The sequence below is a fragment of the Crassostrea angulata genome, chromosome 8 (assembly GCF_025612915.1).
Source record: "Crassostrea angulata isolate pt1a10 chromosome 8, ASM2561291v2, whole genome shotgun sequence".
NCBI lineage: Eukaryota > Metazoa > Mollusca > Bivalvia > Ostreida > Ostreidae > Magallana > Magallana angulata.
In genome coordinates, this window is record NC_069118.1 from 32,502,057 (window position 1) to 32,523,893 (window position 21,837).

Genomic DNA, 21,837 nt, shown 5'->3' on the forward strand with positions numbered 1-21,837 from the left:
TTTGGAAAAATTTAATGCATTATTATGGATTTTGCAGCATTGATACACCGTGATGCATGAAATCTGAAGAAACAGTCCAGTCATAATTTACCTAAACAACATATAGCTCATTGGTACACGATGTTCTTCAAATTGCATAAATTGAAGAAACTTTAATCTCAAGGATTAAAATACATGTAAAACATAAACATTCAATATTTTTCCAAATTTATTTTGTTCATATTCTTTTATAAAAAAAATTCTTTGATTACAAAAAAGAATTGTTTTCAAATACCACAAAAAAAGGTAAAATAGAAAAGTACAGGAATTTTCCTATCCATCAAGGTATTACATGTAGGTATTGGTTAATAAAAAATAAAGTTATATGACAGTCACTCTATAATGTGAGGCCCTCAGTCCAGTTTTTGCTCCATTTTGATGCTAGCTTGAGATTACTTCACCTATGATGTCATAACGACGTCTTAGTGATGAGTTGTTTTACTCATGTAAGTTTAATATTTGCTGAACTTTTATTTAAGCCTAATTTCGGAACAAATACACAATGACCTAACTCATTAAATATGTGTCATAGGGAAAAGAAACTTGCTTATAAGGAGTTTTTCTTTTTACTGTTGTATATTGTTACCATGGTAACAAATTTAACAAAATTTATCAAAAGACATATCCTGTGGAAGAGAGTTTAAAATCCAGATTGAAGAACAAGAAATACCCACTAAGTCTGTGAAATATGTAAAATCAATATAAAGTTTCACAGTATCTTATACTCTAAATTATCTGCATGTAAAATACTGGCCAGGGTATAAGTTTTTACAGGTTCCTTCCTTTAAACTTGGACAATGTAGTTACAAAAATGAATTTTACTTACATCATCTTGTGTGACTCATTGTTGTGTTTTATTCTTTGAAGATTTGTTCCATCTCAATTTACATGATATCTAAAATGAAATGTTTTGAATTTAATTCTACAATAGTAACTATCCCCAACATTTGCAATTCCATGTCAAAAGCAGCCATACATGTATGTTTAAAACTCAGAGAGAGAGAGAGAGAGAGAGAGAGAGAGAGAGAGAGAGAACAGATAGGCAACAATAACTACATCTTCATGCACAACACATCTGTACAGCCTAAAGACAACCCCAACCCCCACCCCCACCCCACCGACATTCAATATCAACCCCACCCCAACATATTGATCTATTTTTTCAATAGACTAAGTATTAATAATAAATCAATATTATACTATAGTAAATATCTACTTAAAATGATTACTGATAATTTCATTCAATTTTGATTATGATAAACAAAGAAAGGTTTTGTGGATTAAGTATTAACCAACATGGTAGGCTTCTACATGTTAAAGAGTGCATACCTACATCTTCGGTATATAGTCATGTCACATGCATGACAAATTAATTTACTCAAATTAAATGCAAATCTATCATCATAAATATAGAATTGGAACCTACCGGACACTTATACAATTCCCTTACGATGCAAACTAATCTTAGATAGCTGGAAACTGCTAGAATGAAGTATTTTTCCTCACCGGAAACTTTCTACTTCTCTACTTTCACTTTTGCTCGTTTGAAATGATCGCACTAAAAACCCGAAGTGATATTTGGTCTCAAAATTTACAAAAATGTCTTCTAAATTCATATATAATTAGAAACACACATGCATTTTCATTGTTTTAATGTACATGTAAAAACTCAAAATAATTTACATTCAAGTTAAAATCACTATTTCTTTAATTTAAATTTTTTTTGGGAAAATCCCGGAGGGGGGGGGGGGTGTGTGATGGATATTTTTCCTAGAAGATGTGTTATTAAAATGATTAAACTTGTTGAACTTGTTGGAAATTTAGTTTTTTCACATAAATGAGAAGATTTACAAAAGAAAAATGCACGTTTATCATAACCCCCACGACCTATAGGCTGAACACGCTGCAGGGGACATACTTTGCAGAATATAAAACCAACATGTACAGGGATTTTACTGTGTTATTATCACGAAGCCGATAACGGGTACAGTAAATCGTAATCTAACAGATTGATAAATAAGGAGTTCACCATCTAAAGTATGTCAAGTTTTATTCAAATATATCAAGAAATAAGGAAACACGAAAAGAAAACGTAAAATTATAGCCGATAACTGGTACAGTGCCAGTATACAGTGATTTATTTACATTTTCATATACCTATATCATATACCTAGTTTACATTTTCGGTGTTTTTAAATTTAAAATCAGTTGAACAGAGTGAAAATTCAAGTAACTTGAAAGTCGTATCTTGGATACGGGGTAACCAATTTCTATTCTTGCTTACAGCGGGGGTCATTTTTTACGGGAGTCATTTTTCTTCGTGTTTAACATGAAGAAAAATAACCCCTGGGTCAGTTTTCTTCAGAAAAATACAATTATTCCTCAGCAAGGGGAGTCATTATTCTACGTCAAAAAATGACCCCCGGTCATTATTCTACGGGGGTCATTATTCTTCATTACACCGGCCGGGGAGGGGGGGGGGGGGGCACACGCCATGCAAATGCATTGTTGAACTAAAAATCATCGTAGATAAAGTTTATATTTTATCATTTCTTCGGTAACGACACTATTTCAAAGATTGTGTAATCCATCCCATATATAGAAACGTAAAGCTTGGGAAACTACCGGAACTACATGTAGGTAATAGAGGCAAGGAACTCCGTAACACGGGGCTCGGTTTCGGGATTAAATTCCTCATCGGAAATATTTTTATTTCTTCCAGTAATTCCCACTCTTTAATTTTTCCCTTGATATTCGTTTTTAGAAATAACACAAAATTTATAATCCGTCAACAATATTTTACATTTGATAAATGAAAACAAAAATATTATTCCTTTTGTATCGTATATTTAGGTTTTGATAGTGTACAGTGTGTAAACTGTACCGTGTATAAATGTTCAGATCCCAGACAGATAAACATTGTGCACAATGTCTACGCACGTCCTGTACAAGAGGGTCTTTGTTGTTTCAAGGAATGGAACAGACCGTAAAAAAGTACAGAGCAAGATGTGGAGGGGACAGGTGTCAATCAAAATCAACTGATGTCCTTGTCAGCTGATTTAAGACTCCTATTCCAATCTAAATTAATTATTGTTATTCGTGAAGAGAACTATCTCTTACAAAAAATATATGTGAAATGCTTGTATAGGGAATAGTGTATCTGGAGATTCTACAGATGTAAAAGAACACACCATGGCATGTGACATTGTTTGTAGATAGCGGGGAAGGGGGTAAACTCATCCAAAATATTGACAAACAAAAAAAAATCAAATCCCCCCCCCCCTCAAAAAAAATCTTAATCTTTGGACGAGGAGGGGGTAGCAATGAGCGATAACTACATTAAATTTTAGAGTCAATTTTGTTAAGTTTCATATAACTTCGAACCATGGAGGTGGAGCACTCCTCCAAAATTAAATTTTCCATACGTAAATTTAAGACAAAATATTCTACCCCTGCCCCCCCCCCCCCTCCTCCGATACTATAGGTGCCTGACATCTGACCATGCGCAGATCCGGAAAATTTTGTCGGGGATGGGGGTTGTCCAAGGTGTTGATTTGGTTTCCGACGGGTGTCTGAGGCTTTTCTATTGTGTCCAGTGGCGGAGAGCTTCTGGATCCGGGCATGTCCTCAATTGTTTCAATTATTTTGTAAAGTGCTGCTGTAAACCTTTTGTTACAGGTACTTCTTAAAACTATAAAAATCATTTGAATTTTTTGATTTTTTACTATATAATTTCATGATTTTATGATTTAATATAATAGTGTAACAATGTTATAGTAACTCCTGGAATCAAAATTACGAAATTACCCCACTATCGTTCATATATCAGTACATGTACAAATGAAATACGCAATTTCAATTAATTTAATTCACAGTTTGATGCAAAAAAAGAAAAAAGAAAGAATGATTTTGCTGCTAAGATTATTTTTCTTCATGTGATAATCCTGTTTCTTTTTTGCATCGAGTGTCTTATAGAGTATAGCGGTCCAATTGAAAAGGTATGTGAAACAATTAATTCTAGAACAGGCTGACGTCGCGTGTAATTTTGAAACTGTTATTGAAAGTTATTACGCTAGCTGCTTTACACTGCGTGAATTCTATACGCTGCCCCCCCCCCCCCCCCTAATTGGTGCGGATGAAAGATTTGTCTTAAATTTACATTCCCCCACGGAATAGGATTTTCAGGAATTTGCAAAATAACCCCCCCCCCCTATTTTTTTTTTTGCTTGTCAAGATCTTTTGGATGATTCCTCCCCCACCCACCCCCCTTTCAAAAACGAAGCTACGTGCCTTGATATATAATATATGTATGTACATGTACTGTGTTAAGATTGTCTTGTGTTATTTATTATCATATAGTTGATGAACTTTTAAAAAGTGACCTTTTATGCCAACAGTTAATAGAGCATTACATAAAAAGAACATAGCCCGCCTTAGAGGAGTACAGCTAGTTGTTTTTATACATATAAAGTAACGTTAATAATACTTAGTGCATTATATATATGACATACCGAACTTTTAAAATATTAGTTCACCAAAATAGTAATTCAACTTGTGTCTAAATCTTTACATGTTCATTTTTTTTTAATAAACTTAAGTTTAATTTTAGAAGAAGAAAAAAATATATATTTAGACTTCAGCCAGGCAACGTCGAAAGCGATGAACGAGGAGTAACTCTTGAGGTGATCACGTTCGGAGGAAGATCAGCCATGTTTTGGGCACGCATACCAGACACTGGCAGTTAAAGAATATATAACTTTTTGTAAACAAGGTTTGTATTCTTATCACTTGACAACAATTAAATTGCACGCTACGGTGATTAAAACATATTATTTTAATTAGATCTGAAATTATGAATAGAAAGATATAAACTATAAAGCTACTTTCGTTTTGAATCTAAATGTTCTGTATGTATCAAACTCCCTAAATTAGGTAAAAGATAATCAACAATATCAGTTTGAGTTATCTTTAAGTGATTTAAAAAGTTTTGAAAACTGTCCAATAATTTCCAGATGAAAAAATATTCAGAAGGGGTGGGGGGTAATTTTAGTCATTTAAATGTGTGAATTTTATAGAGAAATCTAAATTGAAATAATGTTACATATACAAAATCAGTTCTTCGCTGTGACAGTGTCTGAGAATTTAGAAAACAATATTAAAATCCTTTTCTTTTTATAACTGAACAAAAAAAAAATATAAGTATTACATATTTGTTTTTAGAGATTTAACAACCATGGATCCTCATTCCAGTGCCCAGGATGTACCCCGATGTGACCTTTGTGAGACCGCCATAGTACACAGCTACTGTGACTTTTGTCATTTCAACCTCTGCAAGCCCTGCATTGGAGATCACATATCAGATGGATATCAAAAACATATCATAGTCCCCTTCAAGGAACGAAGATCAACCCTCATTTATCCAACATGTGAAACACATCCACAAAAAAATTGTGAATTTCAGTGTGAGGATTGCGGAAACATTTTTGTTTGTTCTTCCTGTACTGCATCTAAACAGCACAAGGGACATAACTTTGTAGAAGTTACAGAAGTTTACAAGACAAAGAAAGAAGTTATTAAAAGAGACACAAAAGACTTGAAGAATCAAATATCCCCTAAGTATGAAGAAATTGCACGCGACTTGGAAAATCAGCTTGCCAACCTGGACAGAGGATATGAGAAACTTACAACAACAATGTCCAAACAAGGAGAGCAATGGCACAGAGAAATCGACATCGTTATCAACAAAATGAAAACTGAACTCAGCGAGATAAAAGAGAAACACAGAGACATTTTACAGAAACACTTGAATGAAATCAAACAGATACAGTCCCTCATAAAAGAAACATTACAGACCATAGGAAAAATCGAAAAATCCACTGAAGTATCTTCAACCATTGAATACAGCTCTAAGATCAGAGAGTTCAGCAAGCTTCCACCAAAGGTTAAGGTTACATTGCCAACATTCATTCCAAAACCAATAGACCGTGAGAAGCTGTATAGTTTGTTTGGACAGATCACTCCATTATCTACTGCTACAGAAGAAAATGTTTTGTCACTGAACCAACCCAAAAGTTCAGTTAGAGAACTACTGAATGAACCGGAGCTTGTTACCACAATACACACTGGGTATAAAGAACTACACAGTGTTACCTGTCCGAATGAGGACAGGATTTGGACGTGGGGAGAAACCAATGATATCAAATGCTTCAACATTAAAGGTTCACTCGTACGAACATTTAAAACAAAATCAGAGGAAATGCCTAATGATGTAGCTGTAAACAGTGATGGTAATCTACTGTACTGTGATGGGACAGATGGGACAGTGCACATAGTAAAGAATGGACAGATAGAAGAGTTGATCACATTACCAGAGTGGACACCTATTAATCTGTGTGTCACCTCTACTGGTGATCTCCTGGTTACCATGGTCAGTGATGATGATACTCAATCCAAAGTTGTCCGTTACTCGGGATCTACAGAGAAACAAACAATTCAGTTTGATGATGATGGTAAACCTCTGTACTCAGGGAATGATTATGATAAATACATCACAGAGAACAGAAACCATGACATCTGTGTAGCTGACAGTGAGGCCGGTGCAGTAGTGGTGGTCAATCAGGACGGGAAACTCAGGTGGAGATACACCGGCCATCCCTCATTTACCAAGAACAAACCATTCAAACCCCGGGGTATCACAACAGACAGTCAGAGTCGTATCCTGACAGCAGACACTGACAACCATTGTATCCACATTCTGGATCAGAATGGACAGTTTCTCCGTTACATTGATAACTGTGATCTGGTGGATCCTTTTGGTTTATGTGTGGACAATAATGACAATCTGTTTGTGTGTGAGGTATACAAAGGCAATGTGAAGAAAATTAAATATCTAAAGTAGACATAATCAATTATAAAAATGTGATGAAAATCAAACAAAAGTGGCCTTTTTCTGACATGTATATGATATATACTGAATTTCATTGTTGGCATTTTCTATGAAATAGATTTAAACTTTGCTTTCCTTATACTGATTGATTCATAAATTCTATTCTGTCATTATTATATATAATATTATTAATTCTATTTTCAATAAAAAAAAATATATCTCTAATCTAATTCCATTGTTTTAAGAAAGTGGCATTTGAGCATTGTTTGCATGTTATATACAGCTGTCGTTCCTTATCAAATAAATTGACAAGTGTCATGATCATCAGTGTCTTGTCAATTACCAAGATAGAAGTAGATTTCGCATGTTGCTCAGTCCTATACAAACAATATACTGGTATTACATGTACATACATGTATATGTAAAAGTTATATATTATCATAATATATTAATTATTTATAAATTATAAATAAAAAGTATTTTAATGGCTTAAATTGACAGGGACCATTTATAAGTATTGATAGAACACTTCTGAAACATATATAACTGTTTTTAATAGCTGTTAAAATTACAAGAAAAACATTGCTTTGTATGTTTCGAGCAGAGGTTATGTAATTTGGGGCACTTGTTTTATTGTGTCAACTGGTCATAGGAAAATTCTTTGCTGTACTTCAACTTTTGTATGTATATATATGATTGTATATTTATTTAATATTGCAGTAGGTATCATTATGATAATAAAATCAAAATTTTTTAAGTGGTTATCAAAGTAAACTCACTTGGAAAAAAAAAAAACATTAGAAATGTTCCGATCAATCATATTACAAATCCCCCCCCCACCCCCCCCCCCCCCCAAAAAAAAAAAACACAGGAGGTCCAGTATTGGTCCGGGGGTCACAATTTTAACAATCTAGAATCTACACTGTCTTAGGATGCATGCATAGTAATCTTACACATTTTAGCATTGTAGTTCTTGAGAAGAATTTTGAACACCTTCCTTATGTTTTTCCATATTGAATTTTGAACCCTCTTCAGGCTGCAGTCTTGGTCCAGAGTCATAGTTATTGAGCATTGAAGTTGTTGAGAACAAATTTAAACATTTTTAAGACACACTCCTTATTTCACTGTTTTGTAATTATCTCCCTTTTAAAAATCGTTCCATGCTTTATTTAAAAAATTTAGAGTTCCCTTCCCATAAAGATGCTTTGTACTAAGTTTAGTTAAAATTGGCCCAGTGGTTCTAAAGAAGATGTTGAAAATGTGAAAAGTTTATGGATGGATGGGCGGATAATAGGTGATCATAGGTGGTTATCAAAGTAAACTCACTTGGAAAAAAAAAAAACATTAGAAATGTTCCGATCAATCATATTACAAATCCCCCCCCCCCACCCCCCCCCCCCCCAAAAAAAAAAAACACAGGAGGTCCAGTATTGGTCCGGGGGTCACAATTTTAACAATCTAGAATCTACACTGTCTTAGGATGCATGCATAGTAATCTTACACATTTTAGCATTGTAGTTCTTGAGAAGAATTTTGAACACCTTCCTTATGTTTTTCCATATTGAATTTTGAACCCTCTTCAGGCTGCAGTCTTGGTCCAGAGTCATAGTTATTGAGCATTGAAGTTGTTGAGAACAAATTTAAACATTTTTAAGACACACTCCTTATTTCACTGTTTTGTAATTATCTCCCTTTTAAAAATCGTTCCATGCTTTATTTAAAAAATTTAGAGTTCCCTTCCCATAAAGATGCTTTGTACTAAGTTTAGTTAAAATTGGCCCAGTGGTTCTAAAGAAGATGTTGAAAATGTGAAAAGTTTATGGATGGATGGGCGGATAATAGGTGATCATACATGCAGAAATTATCATTGGAACTTTAAAGTTAATGTCAGCTAAAAACCCCAATCCACCCTTTAATTAATGGTAAGATTCACAGTCCAAATTAGAATACTCGTTGAAAACGAAGTCTTTTAAAAAAATAAACAACAACTTGTTAAACTTTTATGATTCTATTCATTATTTTTTTAAAGTTTCATAAAGACAGAATAAATTATTATGCACACTACCAAACCTGTCTGTGTACAGAGAATACTATAGTAAAACAATCAAATTATTGTTTGTTTTCCTTTACACAAGTCCACAAGTTAATATTACATCATTCAGAAATACAAATATACAACAGTCAAAAAGAAGAAAAATCTTTGTAATTATGTTCATTGCACTTCACTGACTGTGCATCAGTCATCCGTGTGTCCGACTGTTTGTTTGTTGATAAGTCTCTCAATATGAGAATGTCCAGTGTCTGGTCACCACTCGTGGGGGTACCTATTGCGGTCTCTAGTGCAGTGTTTACATTACGACTGTGGTAGATTGTATTTAACGTACGGAACTTCTACATCCTCTCCCTCCGTATCGTTACAGCACAGCTCCAGCACTAAAGCTTTTACGTGACTAGGAATCTTCTTCTTGGAGACTCTTTTAACTACTTCTGATAATCTGCAATTCAATACATCATATTGATAAAAATAAGATTGCATAGAAATGTTCATATATGAAGTAAAAAATAAAGTCGATTTTTCTACCATTGCTTGAGATATTAATGCATGTCAATTGATTCTTCTGACACAAGCCGAGAACTGTAGTATAATGAATTGAATGCTTGTTAAAATAGTTCAGTTTTCTAAACAAAATTTCTTAAACTAGTCTTGATACAAGAATACCCCCATCTACTCTGAGCTATAAACATCCAGTTTCACCGAAATCTCTACGAGTTCATTATTTTTGTCTTGAGAATATTTGTGTCTAGTTGACATTCTACCATGAATGTTTTTACTCTTCCAAGACCTGAATAATTCAGAACACAAAAACATGATTAACTTACGGTAGTCCCAGTCGCTCCTGTCGTTTGGCAGGGGGCATGAAGAATGAGTACAACATGGACACGCCCTGTGATAACATGGTGATCTCCAGCTTGTATTCTTTCTACAAAGGTATACACACATCATTATTATCAAGGTGACATCAAAATTTCTGACCCAGAGTCACAGAGTCCAATACTATCTATTGACAGCCAACAAAATGTTTAAAGAACGCTCATTTCTGGATATATGAAATCAATTCCAGCTTTGACAGACAATCATGAATCCATACATTTATCTAATAATAACAGACTAGTTTACCTGAAAATAATCTAAAAATTCCTGTAGGGTCATCTCTCCTTGAACTTCAAATCGGTCCCATAATGTGAAGTAAGTGTCATAATACTAAAATCATAAAGTACAAACATATACATACACATGTATTTGAGAAAGAGCACATAGAGGCATATCACAGTTTTTAAAGTTCTGATTGAATTCATTACCTTGTTCTTGGGTGCTGCTATTGGTTCTGAGAAAGCAAAGAAGGGCAAGGCCAGATTTACAAATCCATTCTTGTAGCTTTCTAATTTATTATGTCCTTGTACAAGCTGTAAAAGAGAACTTTAATATTGTAAAAGTGGTAATAACCATACATCGAAAACATTTTACAACAAATGCATGCCGAAATATTTTAGATCAGGTGTGGATCCAGAATTTTTTCCAGGGGAGAGGGTGGATCTACTTTTTCCCCCTCCAATGACAGAAAATTTTACTGAATATAATTTTCATATTCAACAAAATGCTCAAAAGTTAAAGCCCCCCTTTTTATTATACAAGGGATGGGGGATCCAATGTTTATTTTTTATATTTAGTCTCCCTCCAGATCTGATCATGAATATCCTTGGAACGTATAGTTTTCCTTTAGAAAAGGACACAAACCTTTCCCTAGCTAACGTAGGTCAAACAAAATCAAAATGAACATGTAAATGCACAATTTTTGCCATAAAACATAACCTGCACTCAAAGCACAAGTGGCTATGATCCCTTCACGATCAGACATACCTTGATGAGTTCTACAGCCACTAGGCCTGTGATGAGTGCTGTGGTGGTAGAAATGGCTGGGATGATCTTTCCAGCAATCAACTTACTCTGAAACATTGAATGAAAAACAAATTAGTTTTCTTTAAATTTTGTTTTCGAAATTAGGCTGTTGTACATATCATTCTTGATCATTTGATAAACAGCATATATCTTTCTTTAGTAAGTGGTATATAAAAATCTTAAGATCGGTCCAACCCCAAAATCCACATGCAACAAGACCCAATCAAAACAGCCTAATGATATGTACATGTATATATAGACTTAATACATTTGTCACATACAGTTGGATTCTTACATATGCTTCAGACATTTCATAAATGTCAAGTATCTAAAGAACTGACTTACATGTACACCTTGCATTAACTCTGTGTATATATACATATGAATCAACCATATCTACTTTTAATTCATTAATTCCCCTCAGTATACCTTGTGTCGATCTGCTGGTGGAATGTCATAGTTCTCGGCTCTCAAATTGGAAGCAGCCACGATAAAGTCCATGTGGAAATTAGTATCATCATCTTTCTCAAACTCAATAGGAACTAATTTCATGGCCTTTACTTTCTCCACAGGGGGCAAGTCCTTTTGTAGATTTTCCACAGCATCAACATCTGCATTTGGAAAATTAATTATACAATTTCTCCAAGCCTCTTTAAAATTCATGAAAAAGTATCCCTTCTATAGTAAGCAAATGTGAAAAATTTGACCATTAACTAGATGAATGATCTTAAATTCGACCATTCATCTTTGACCTTGATGTTCAATTTAAGACCTGGTTTGTTGGATTTTTTCAAAAGCATGCAAAGAGAAAAATTTTAAAAAATACACCCTATTGTTACATCTCTGGGGGCATAAATGTGAAAAGATGCTGTCCATTATGTACAGTAAAACACAGTTATAACGAAGTACCAGGGACGGGCGAATTTGCTTAGTTATAAGCGTAATTCGTCATATCCGTCAAGTTAACAACATGTAATATAGTCGCGGGGAGTGAAAATCACTTCGCTGTGTCAATTCATTATAAGTGTGTTCGCTATAACTGTGTTTTACTGTATTTGGGTTAAAATGACTGAAATAAATCTATTTTATCCTAGAAACAATAGATCAAATCATTTTAAGCAATATCTTTTTTTCTTTAAATTCCCAAAATACAAGCATGTTCATGTAACACCTTTACAAGGGAAAAAATATTTAAAAAAATCCCTTATCTATCACAAGGAGTTTGCAACACACACAACAGATTTTGTCAACAAACCTAGGTTTCCTTGGTTTCTTTCCATTTCAGCATCAGTCACTTCAATCTTTATCCCTGACCTAGGTTTAAACTCGGGCACTTTGACCTTTGACACCATATCACAGATAGCCTTTGGATCCCGAACTTGTTTGATGCCATACATTTGAGCCCTGAGATTAGCTACAGACATAACATAGTCGAAATGGGTGGTCTGCAATAAAGAGGACAAAATAAGACAAAGATTATTTCCTGCAGAGAATCGAATTGCAGGGTAAACATTACTGACAATTCAATTAAGATACAAAATAATAGTTAGAGGAAGATCACAGACTGAACTTACATTATTTACATCAAACTCCAGTGGATGCGGACATCTTTTTGGACCAGACCAAAATGGAGCTCCGGAACTTGTGACCTGATCAAAAAATCAACCAAACACAAGTTATTCTACCTTTCTATTATCTATGACAAAACTCTTAACACTATTCTATTAAGTTTGTAGAGGATTTGATAATAAATAAAACTAGACTCTTGTTGCTATAGCAACAAAAAGGTCTTCCGTTTCTCATGTATAAATCTGAACAAAAGATCCATTTCTCTTGTAAACAGAAAATGGATATTATTTATACTAAAAAGGAATTCCCAAGAAATAAACAAACAAAAAGACAAAACTTCATTTTTGAGTACTTTCTGTGACGACCGGAAGTTACGCCGGATCATACAAAACATAGTAAACATATCTTCATACATTGCCTTGTATTTCCTCAAATTTTGGATGTTCAAGTTTTTGTTAGTTATAATATCTCGTTGAGAAATGGTTTTTGTCTCGGGACCGGAAAGGAACGAACGGAAGTGATTAAGAAATTGAAAATACGTATTTTAGTACATTTACCTATGATAAGTGTATTGTTCATCACATTGAGTAATATGCTAAAAAAAAAATTAATTTAAAAAAAAACAACCTTTTATTGCTTTTATTTTATCACTTCGAGTGAAAACCGGAAGTGACGTACGACCAAATGGAACCCGTTAAACACATGTTCGTTCAAATGTCCATTATCCATAAAAGTTTAGTGTCTTGATCTCTCAAAGTTTCTGAGATCTTGGGGGTAGTTTGTTTTTTTAAAAGAAGGCTACCTGAGATATTTGAGATGTCTCAACGGAAGTAGAACTTTTTTGGTTTTTTTCACCATCTGTGGATGACCTCCTGTATTTTTATAACTAAAATGTAACTTCCATGCCAAATAACCAACATATTTTTAAAAAATCAGAATTTGGTGTACTTTCTGTGACGACCGGAAGTTACGCCGGATGAAACAAAATAGTGTTAACACGTGTCCATACACAGGTCTATAATCCTACAAAGTTTGGTTGTTGAGGTCGTTACCGTTTTTGAGATCTCGTCGATATAAGGTTTTTTGTCTCGGGACAGGAAACGGACAAACGGAAGTGCTTAATGAAATTTTAATTTTTTATATCTTGTTACTTTCCTATTTTACATTATTATTCATCGAAGTAGCTAAAACTATCAAATAAAAACAGTTTTATGGATAAACAGTTTGATTTGTTTGAACTCTTCCGCTGTGGACCGGAAGTGACGGAAGACAAAATGAAACTGTTTAAACACATCTTCAATCAAATGTCTATAATTAGTGAAAGTTTCGTGTCTTAATCACGTACAGTACCTGAGAACTTGCGGGTACAAAATATGTTTTAAAAAGCTTCCTGAGATAATCGAGATATCTCACCGGAAGTAGATTTTTTTTGTTTACTTAAAATTGTATAGATCACATATGAAAGGATCTATACTAATATCTTTATTTTATGGGAGATAAATTAAATATGTAAAAACAAAAAATTTTGAAGTGCTTCCTGTGACGACCGGAAGTTACGCCGAACAAAACAAAAATGTTTAAACACATCTACAACTATAGGTCTATCATCCCACAAAGTTTGGATGTTCAAGTGTTTACCGTTTCTGAGATCTCGTTGGTACAAGCTTTTTCAACGCGGGACAGGAAACGGACGACCGGAAACGATTTTTGACAAAATGAAAAAAACGCCCCGAGATATTGTCATTTTTTTCCATTCCAGAAAATTTCACATAAATCTATCCAGTCATCTCTGAGAAATCTTGTGGACAAAAACTGGGAAAAAAATAATAATAATAAAAAACCTTACAATCACTATAAGGTCTTCCGTTGGAAACGGAAGACCTTAATAACCATACATCATTATGTACTATACTTAATTTGTTTATTTTAGCTCTTAAAATTCACACAAAGCTTTCCTGTTATTAACATCAAGGTTACACAAACGCTCTCTAATGCCATTTCCACATGACATATCCTTAAGGTCAGACGACACGTTGCTCAATTTTAGATAACTTTTTCTAGGAATTTGTTAATGGTTTACAACCACTTTGACAAGCTTTCTTGCAAAAAATTAGGGTACCTTACCAGGCATTTCTGCAAAATACTAGAGTATGCATTTTTCTATATAATCTTCTTGAAAATACACTTGAATTGCTGATATAAAAATAAATACATCTACAGCACAGCAAAATTCACTATAATAGAACTATATCTCCGCCGGGGCGGGGCTTTGAACTCACGACCTTTAGAACCAGCTTCTGGCAGTGAGCGTCCACGGTTCTAACCACTCGACCATCTGGACATATAACCAATTATTAATAAATTTTGATCGTTTTTAAAGTAATTATAAAATTAAATTTTTTTATTGGAACTCTTTATTACGAGGAGATACAAAAAAGATTCTCGAGGAACGTGTCGTCTGACCTTAAGATGACAATTTCAGGAACTTTTCTGTCCCCCTCCCATTCTTCAATTATGCTAATTTTTCCTAAGTTTTATTATGAAGGATTGTTATGCAATTTGGTTTCCATCATATTATAAGCTGACAATGGATTTTCATAAGTGTACATGTACATGCATAAACACAATTCAATAAAAAGAAATAGCTGTGTATAAATCACTATCAACAACACAGACCTGATCAGGAGGGAAGTTGAACAGAAGCTGACGAATGTTGTTATTATAGTTCTCCTGGAACAGATTCCTGGCAAAAGCCACGCAGTCCTGGAAACTGGTTGGTCTCTCGTCAACGATGGCCTTCTTAATTCCATGTAGTGTCTCCACCTATATGTACACAAGGCAAACCAAACGTTAATCACACAAAAAAATACTACTATATTTGATATTTATTATAACATGGAGAAATTTCATTATGAATAGGGCGATTGATACCCTTTATGGAAGAAAAAAGGGCACAAATTCTTCAATGTATCCCCATTTTCTGTTGGAAGAAACTGAGATTATTTGCATATTCATGCAACATTGGCTTGTGCACATGAAGATAATTTTAATGTTCAATGGACGAAAATCACAAATGCCCCTGGTTTTGACTTACTGGCTGTGTGCCTGGGAGTTTGGCAGTTCTCTCCAGGAATTTAGGATCTGTGGCATATTGAAGGGCGCCCTCTACTGGCTGGATGAACAGTCCCTCAAACTGGTCTCTGGCCCACTGCAAAAACACAAATTATACCATATTAAAGGGATAATATATTTAAGAGTTTAACTAATAGGGCAGCAATTAAGCCATATTCTATGGAAATTTTTGAAAAAAGTATAGATTGGCCAAATTTGGTATATTGGTGTATGTTATCCTGATGTGGTTCCCAACTTGAGTGACATCATCATTGCGAGTACTGTATGTACACTGCATTGAAAATATGTAATTACTGTTATTGTGAATTGACTCACAGAATTAATTGAAAGACCTTGTTTGAATAGCATTGCATTAGCAGCGGAACAATTTGTAGATTTTTGCATGTTTAGAAGGTTTTGATCTTTCACAACTTCATGCTTCAAAATATCAAATTTGTACATGCATTGTGGTAAATACACACATGAACATTCACTCTTAAAAAAAAATTATTACAAAAATAATGTAGTTTCAATGACATTGAGGAGCTTCATTAAGTTACAAAATAAAAAATAACCTTTTTATTCTCATCTAATATTTATAGGTTTTTCCTTTAATCAAGTTCTCTCAACCTTGAACTTAGCTCTCTACACACAATCCTTAAACTTCCAACAGAAACTTGACAGGTCTGGGGATCTCTACAGGAATTCCCTACCTGTAGTGTGTGTTGGATTGCGTTGGGGAAGTTCTTGAGGGTACAGATAGGAATGGATTTCTCGGGAGGGTCCTGCAAGGAGGAGTAAGACTCGGTCAGTTTGGGAATGACCACCTGTACGTTGCCCTTGGTGCCCAGGGTCCCTGATTCCAGCAGGGGCTTGTTGTAATACACACATCTCCTGTCCATGTACAATCCTGGGCAATAAAACAAGCCCATATTGATTATTATTCAATAGAACATACTATACTAAATTATGCAGTTATTAGTACATGTTTATAAGCATTTTAATAAGCATTTTAATATTTTTTTCATATACACATGTACTGTTGATGCATGAATATTAAATCATCTGAATTTTTTTAAAATTCTTACATCAACGGTGTTTGCTGAAATATCATAGTACCATTTCAGTTCTTTGTATACAATTTTGTTTTTTTTTTTAAATTTTAAAAAAGAAACTCACTTGCATCTACATTGTCCAGGGCATTAGCCACACCATCCAGCTTCTCAAAGAAATCGTCAGTGTAGATGTTCTCTGTATCGGGCCCCACCCTGTTTTCCTGGGAGGTGATGTTTATGTAGGGATTCATGTGTTTGGCAGCACAGGCTGCTGTTGGGGGTTTAGGTTTCTAAAACAAAATTTAGTGGATATGTATAAAAGTGTGTGTGCACTTGTGACCTGTTATCTCGGACATTAACCTAAGGTGACAGAAATTATCAAAACACCCAAAACTGTTAATAAAATGTTTGTTTTTTACCTTTAAAACAAATCCAACTAAATATCAACATGTTATGTGTTGATTTTTTAACACACTCTTGAGAAAACCAAGAGGAAGAGATGTTGAATCAAAACTATATATTTTATGAAGAGTATTAAAAGTGGAAAAATTTAAAGTGAAGGGCAAAAACATCGTACGGTATGTGTATTGTTTATTTTTAATCACAATAAAGAATTTGGTTGGGCTAGTAGATATTGAGGTAGGGCAAGTAAATTTTGCCTTGCCACTTGCCCGAGGGCAAGTGCTAAAAAAATGTATTTGTCAGCCCCCGGGCCTCTTAAATGAAACTCCAACGATATCTTATTTTTAAGCCTATATTCATACTGAAAACAAACTCTCTCTCTCTCTCTCTCTCTCTCTCTCTCTCTCTCTCTCTCTCTCTCTCTCTGAACACGTATATATATACTGACCTGTACGTCCCAGGGCCTAAACAGGAACTGTCTGTTAAGGTTGGATTTCTCAATGATGTCCATGTCTGTCACATATATATGTCCATTCTCTCCTGCAGACAGACCCATCAAGGCCCAGTTCTTTAACATTTCACATCCAATGGCACCAGCTCCCACCTACAAAACAATTCTAACATTACTACACTTCAAATATCTTCATTCAAGCACTTCGAATACTTCATGTCTAAAAATCTTTAATAAAGTTACCAGTCTTATCATAAACTGCTTCCACATTGCTCAAAGATGTAACAATTGTAAATATACATTTTCATCGTATGCATTATATCAATAACTTTTATCATATCATCCAATTACTGTAATCTGTTATTCAAAAGAAATCAACAGCACTTACCAAGAAATATTTGAGGTTTCCCATCTTCTCCTGGAAATCTGACCCAAATACAGCTACCTGTCCATCATATCGACTATTGGTCTGAAAGTCAAAAAAATGTTTTGATTTTAAATCTGACAATAGATAAATACTTATAAAGTGACAATTTTGCATCAATTTGAGCTGTTTATTCCATGTTCAGCTTCTTTGAACCGTTGGCGTGCTAAATGGTTTACAGTAACTTACTGGTTTACACTAACTGTTAGAAATCACTGGTTTACATTACTAGTTACTGTTTTACAGTTACTCTCTAATTTACTAGTTACTACATGTAATATTTGGTCTATGGTTACGACAGTTACATACTGGTTTACTAATTACTACAGTACCGATCAGACCCAACCTAACACCAGAGTAAACCCCAACTAAACCCTGGGTTTACTTTTTGAAAATTTGGGTCCACTCGGGGTTTACTTTAGGTTTACTCGGGGTTTACTCGAGAATTGCTTTTGGAGTCAACTATACGCACTGAAGTGTGAAACAAACTTGTATTTTATCTTATCATCCTACTGCCTGTAATTCCTGCCCTTTGTAAATTCTGAATACACATGTAGCGTCTGCTTTCAGGGTATTCTTCTGATCGGGGTTTACTCTCTGTGTCCACTCTGGGTTTACTTGGGGTTTACTCTGGGTCCACTCTAGTAAACCCAGAGTAAACCCAGAAAGTAAACCCAGGGTTTAGTTGAGATTTACTTTCTGTTAGGTTGGGTCTGATCAGTACTGTAAACCCTAACTCAACCCTGGGTTTACTTTCAGGGTTTACTCTGGGTTTACTACAGTGGACCCAGAGTAAACCCAGAGTGGACACAAATAGTAAACCCTGATCAGAAGCATACTCTGAAATTAGACGTTACATGTGTATTTGGAATATACAAGAGGCAAGAATTACAGACAGTAAGATGGTAAGTTAAATGAAGGGTCTGCTTCACAAGTCAGTGCTACAGTTGACCCAAAAAGCAAATTCAGAGTAAACCCAAAGCAAACCCAAGGTAAACCCTGAAAGTAAACCTAGGGTTTAGTTGGGATTTACTTTGGTGTTAGGATGGGTCTGATCTGTACTGTACAAGTACTCAATGATTTACGGTTACAACAGTTATTTACTGGTTTACTAGTTACTACAAGTACTTAATGATTTACGGTTACAACAGTTACTTACTGGTTTACTAGTTACAAGTACTCAATGATTTACTGTTACAACAGTTACTTACTGGTTTACAGTTTTCCTCTGTCAGAGAGGTGTCCTTGTCTTCTGGCAAACACTCCAGAGCATCAAAGTACATGTACTGACACACTGGATGGAACTTCCCTGAGCAGGCCTGAAAACAGCAAGATCAACTCATCTTATTACATCTCATTATCATCATCATAAGATATTTTCATATGGGTTTAAACAGTCACATGACAAAGCAAATGGAATATCACATTCCAACGCTTAAAGAGCCTTAAAGGTTTTTCTGTAGAAGAGATGACAATTTCTGCAGATTGTACTGAAATATTTAATAGCTGCATGTAGGCATGCCATGCCGGGGGGGGGGGGGGGGGGGGGGGGGGCGGGTCCACATATTTATATCTCCTTCATTATACGTTCAATTTATTATTTTTTCAATAAACTAAACTAATTCTTGATACATGTAAAATAATTTTAATAGAACATAGCTCCAATCAAATGCATATTAACAAGAAGAAAAAAAAGGTTTAATCATCATATGACATTTGACCTTACCTTCATGACCTCCTGAGCTGCCACCCCTCCCATAATGGCTGCCAATGGACACAAGTCTCCACGGCAGGTGTAAGCCATCTCTCTCATTACATTCTTGTCCAGCTCATCCGCTTTAGCTGGTGACTTCTTATTCAAGGCCTTCACAACTTTAAGGAATTCATCAGCATCAGCCTTAAAAAGAAGAGAGAAAAAAGCTTCAAAATCAAAATTTTACTGATTTGATCACTTTCTTAAACATCTAAGGTTTCTGTTCTATAAACAACAAGCAAATTTTTTTAGGTTTGATAACTCACCCCCAAAAACATTGGGACTTTGAAAGTTTTAAGTTATTGTTTCTTAAAGAAAAAATTGGAATTTGGAAGTATAAAAGTATTGTTTCTATGAATATAATTAAAACTGACCTTGCATCGACTACAAGGCAGCTGTCCTTTCTGTTACTGGAATTCATACAGAGCCTGGAGACCAATGTGTAACTGACCGGGGCGGTCAAAGTTAGCAAAGTCTGTCATGAGGAACTCGGGGGCATCCATAGCAACCTTGATGGATTTCTGAAAGCACAAAGAAATTAAAATCAGTAATGAGTTGTAAGGTAGGGAATTTGTTTTTATTCAATTCCATAGTTACAACAATGAACCCTACTTTTGAAACACCATTAAAAAAAAATCAATAGGAAAAAGCTGGAAGAAAATAAACTGACACAATACAGTCAAACTTCGTTATCTCGAACTAGATGGGACTATTTGAAAACATTGAGATATCTGAGTATTCGAAATATCAAGGGCAAAACACTTAAAAAATAAGAGGCTAGAACTTAAAAATCACTTCAACATATCCATTGTATTTGAGATATCGATGTTCGAGATATTGAAGTTCAGCTGTATACAGTTGTATAAACTTACAAAGTGAATCGTTTTATGCGTCTTGACTTGGGAAAGTACTCCCCCTCATTCATAGTTGGAAAATTTGGTTGTATCTCCAATGCTAAACGTGTACGGTCCTGCAATTAACAAAGCATTTATCAGATAACAACAACAACAAAAACACAACAAAACTTTTCTTTAATACGTACATGTATCTTCTTTTTTTACAGTATCTCCAAATATCAAATTGGTACAGCCCAAAAGTAAATCAAAAACTGTTCTTTTTAACATACAAGTGTACATATAGGTGAAGTAGGAAATCCATATATTCTAAAGTAAATTGATTCAAATGTTCCAAAGGAAATAGACTGAGGGAGAATTACCTAGCACTTTGATTTTGATTGGTTTACACCCATTGAGCTCAGTCATTCCCTGTACTTCAGCGAAAGTGACGTGATCCCCGTCTTCGTATCCATGGCGGGCTTCGTACAAACAAGTGACCACGCCCTCTTTATCCTAAAAATAGATCAAATTGTTTAGCCCGCATCATTTGAACACTTTTGTTTATTTATTTTTTTCATCTTAACATAACAGAGGCTGTGAATTTAAATTTTTTTATTTCTTTCTCTCCCGACACCATGAGAAAAAAAAATCAAGTTTGAATAAGGAACAATCAATTTTAACTTAAATCATTTTTAACTTATTTAGTGTTTCACAATCACCCTGACCAGAATGTCTTTTACTGTACAGTATGTTAAACCCTGCACCACCAGTCAGGATTCAGTTATTTTTTTTAATCTGTCTGGGTCTGCCTTACCTTAGTGATGGATGCCACCATGTTTGTGATGGGCTCCTCCCCATCCACATCATTCACCACGAAATTATCTCCAAAGTCGCCAAACAGCTTCCTGCCAAAAACCAAAACCCCCACATTAACATTACTATAATCAGACATTGTCCATGAGCCTCAGTTCTAGTTTCTATAGCGACAGGTCACTATGACTGATAAGGAACAACCAACAAGGAGCTTCATACACCAATGGTATTCATTATTTGCCTGAATTTTCATCACATACAGAATGCCTTTTTAAAATCATGGAAATTTTTACTATGGAAAACCTGACAATTCGCTTGGAAGCTTGCAGAAAATAAGGTTAACCCTCATAAATAAGGCAAACTATTTCATTCAATAAACGAATATCAGCTTAAGTCCAACAAAATTAAAACTTACACAAACAGTCCTCTGGAATCAACAGAAATGAATTTAATGTTGTTCTTGTGGCAGATCTCTCCAATTCGGATTTTCTCCTCCAAATTTGAGTTAGTCAGGACAACTACCTACAAATGAAATCATAA

The 21,837-nt window shown here is 34.7% G+C and overlaps 1 protein-coding gene and 1 pseudogene across 1 annotated transcript; one reads left to right on the forward strand and one right to left on the reverse strand.

Annotated features, from left to right (window-relative positions):
- Positions 1–4,725: 4,725 nt before the first annotated feature.
- On the forward strand, positions 4,726–7,085 carry LOC128158757 (uncharacterized). Its single transcript, XM_052821716.1, has 2 exons — positions 4,726–4,810; positions 5,262–7,085. Exon 2 carries the CDS (start codon positions 5,273–5,275, stop codon positions 6,935–6,937), a length of 1,665 nt encoding a protein of 554 aa, XP_052677676.1. The 5' UTR covers positions 4,726–4,810; positions 5,262–5,272; the 3' UTR covers positions 6,938–7,085.
- Positions 7,086–8,914: 1,829 nt separating this feature from the next.
- On the reverse strand, positions 8,915–21,810 carry LOC128158789 (ubiquitin-like modifier-activating enzyme 1; annotated as a pseudogene).
- Positions 21,811–21,837: the final 27 nt, after the last annotated feature.

What these genes read in the sequence shown, in the direction of transcription:
- LOC128158757 (XM_052821716.1), top strand. Translation starts at nt 5,273, where the DNA reads ATGGATCCTCATTCCAGTGCCCAGGATGTACCCCGATGTGACCTTTGT.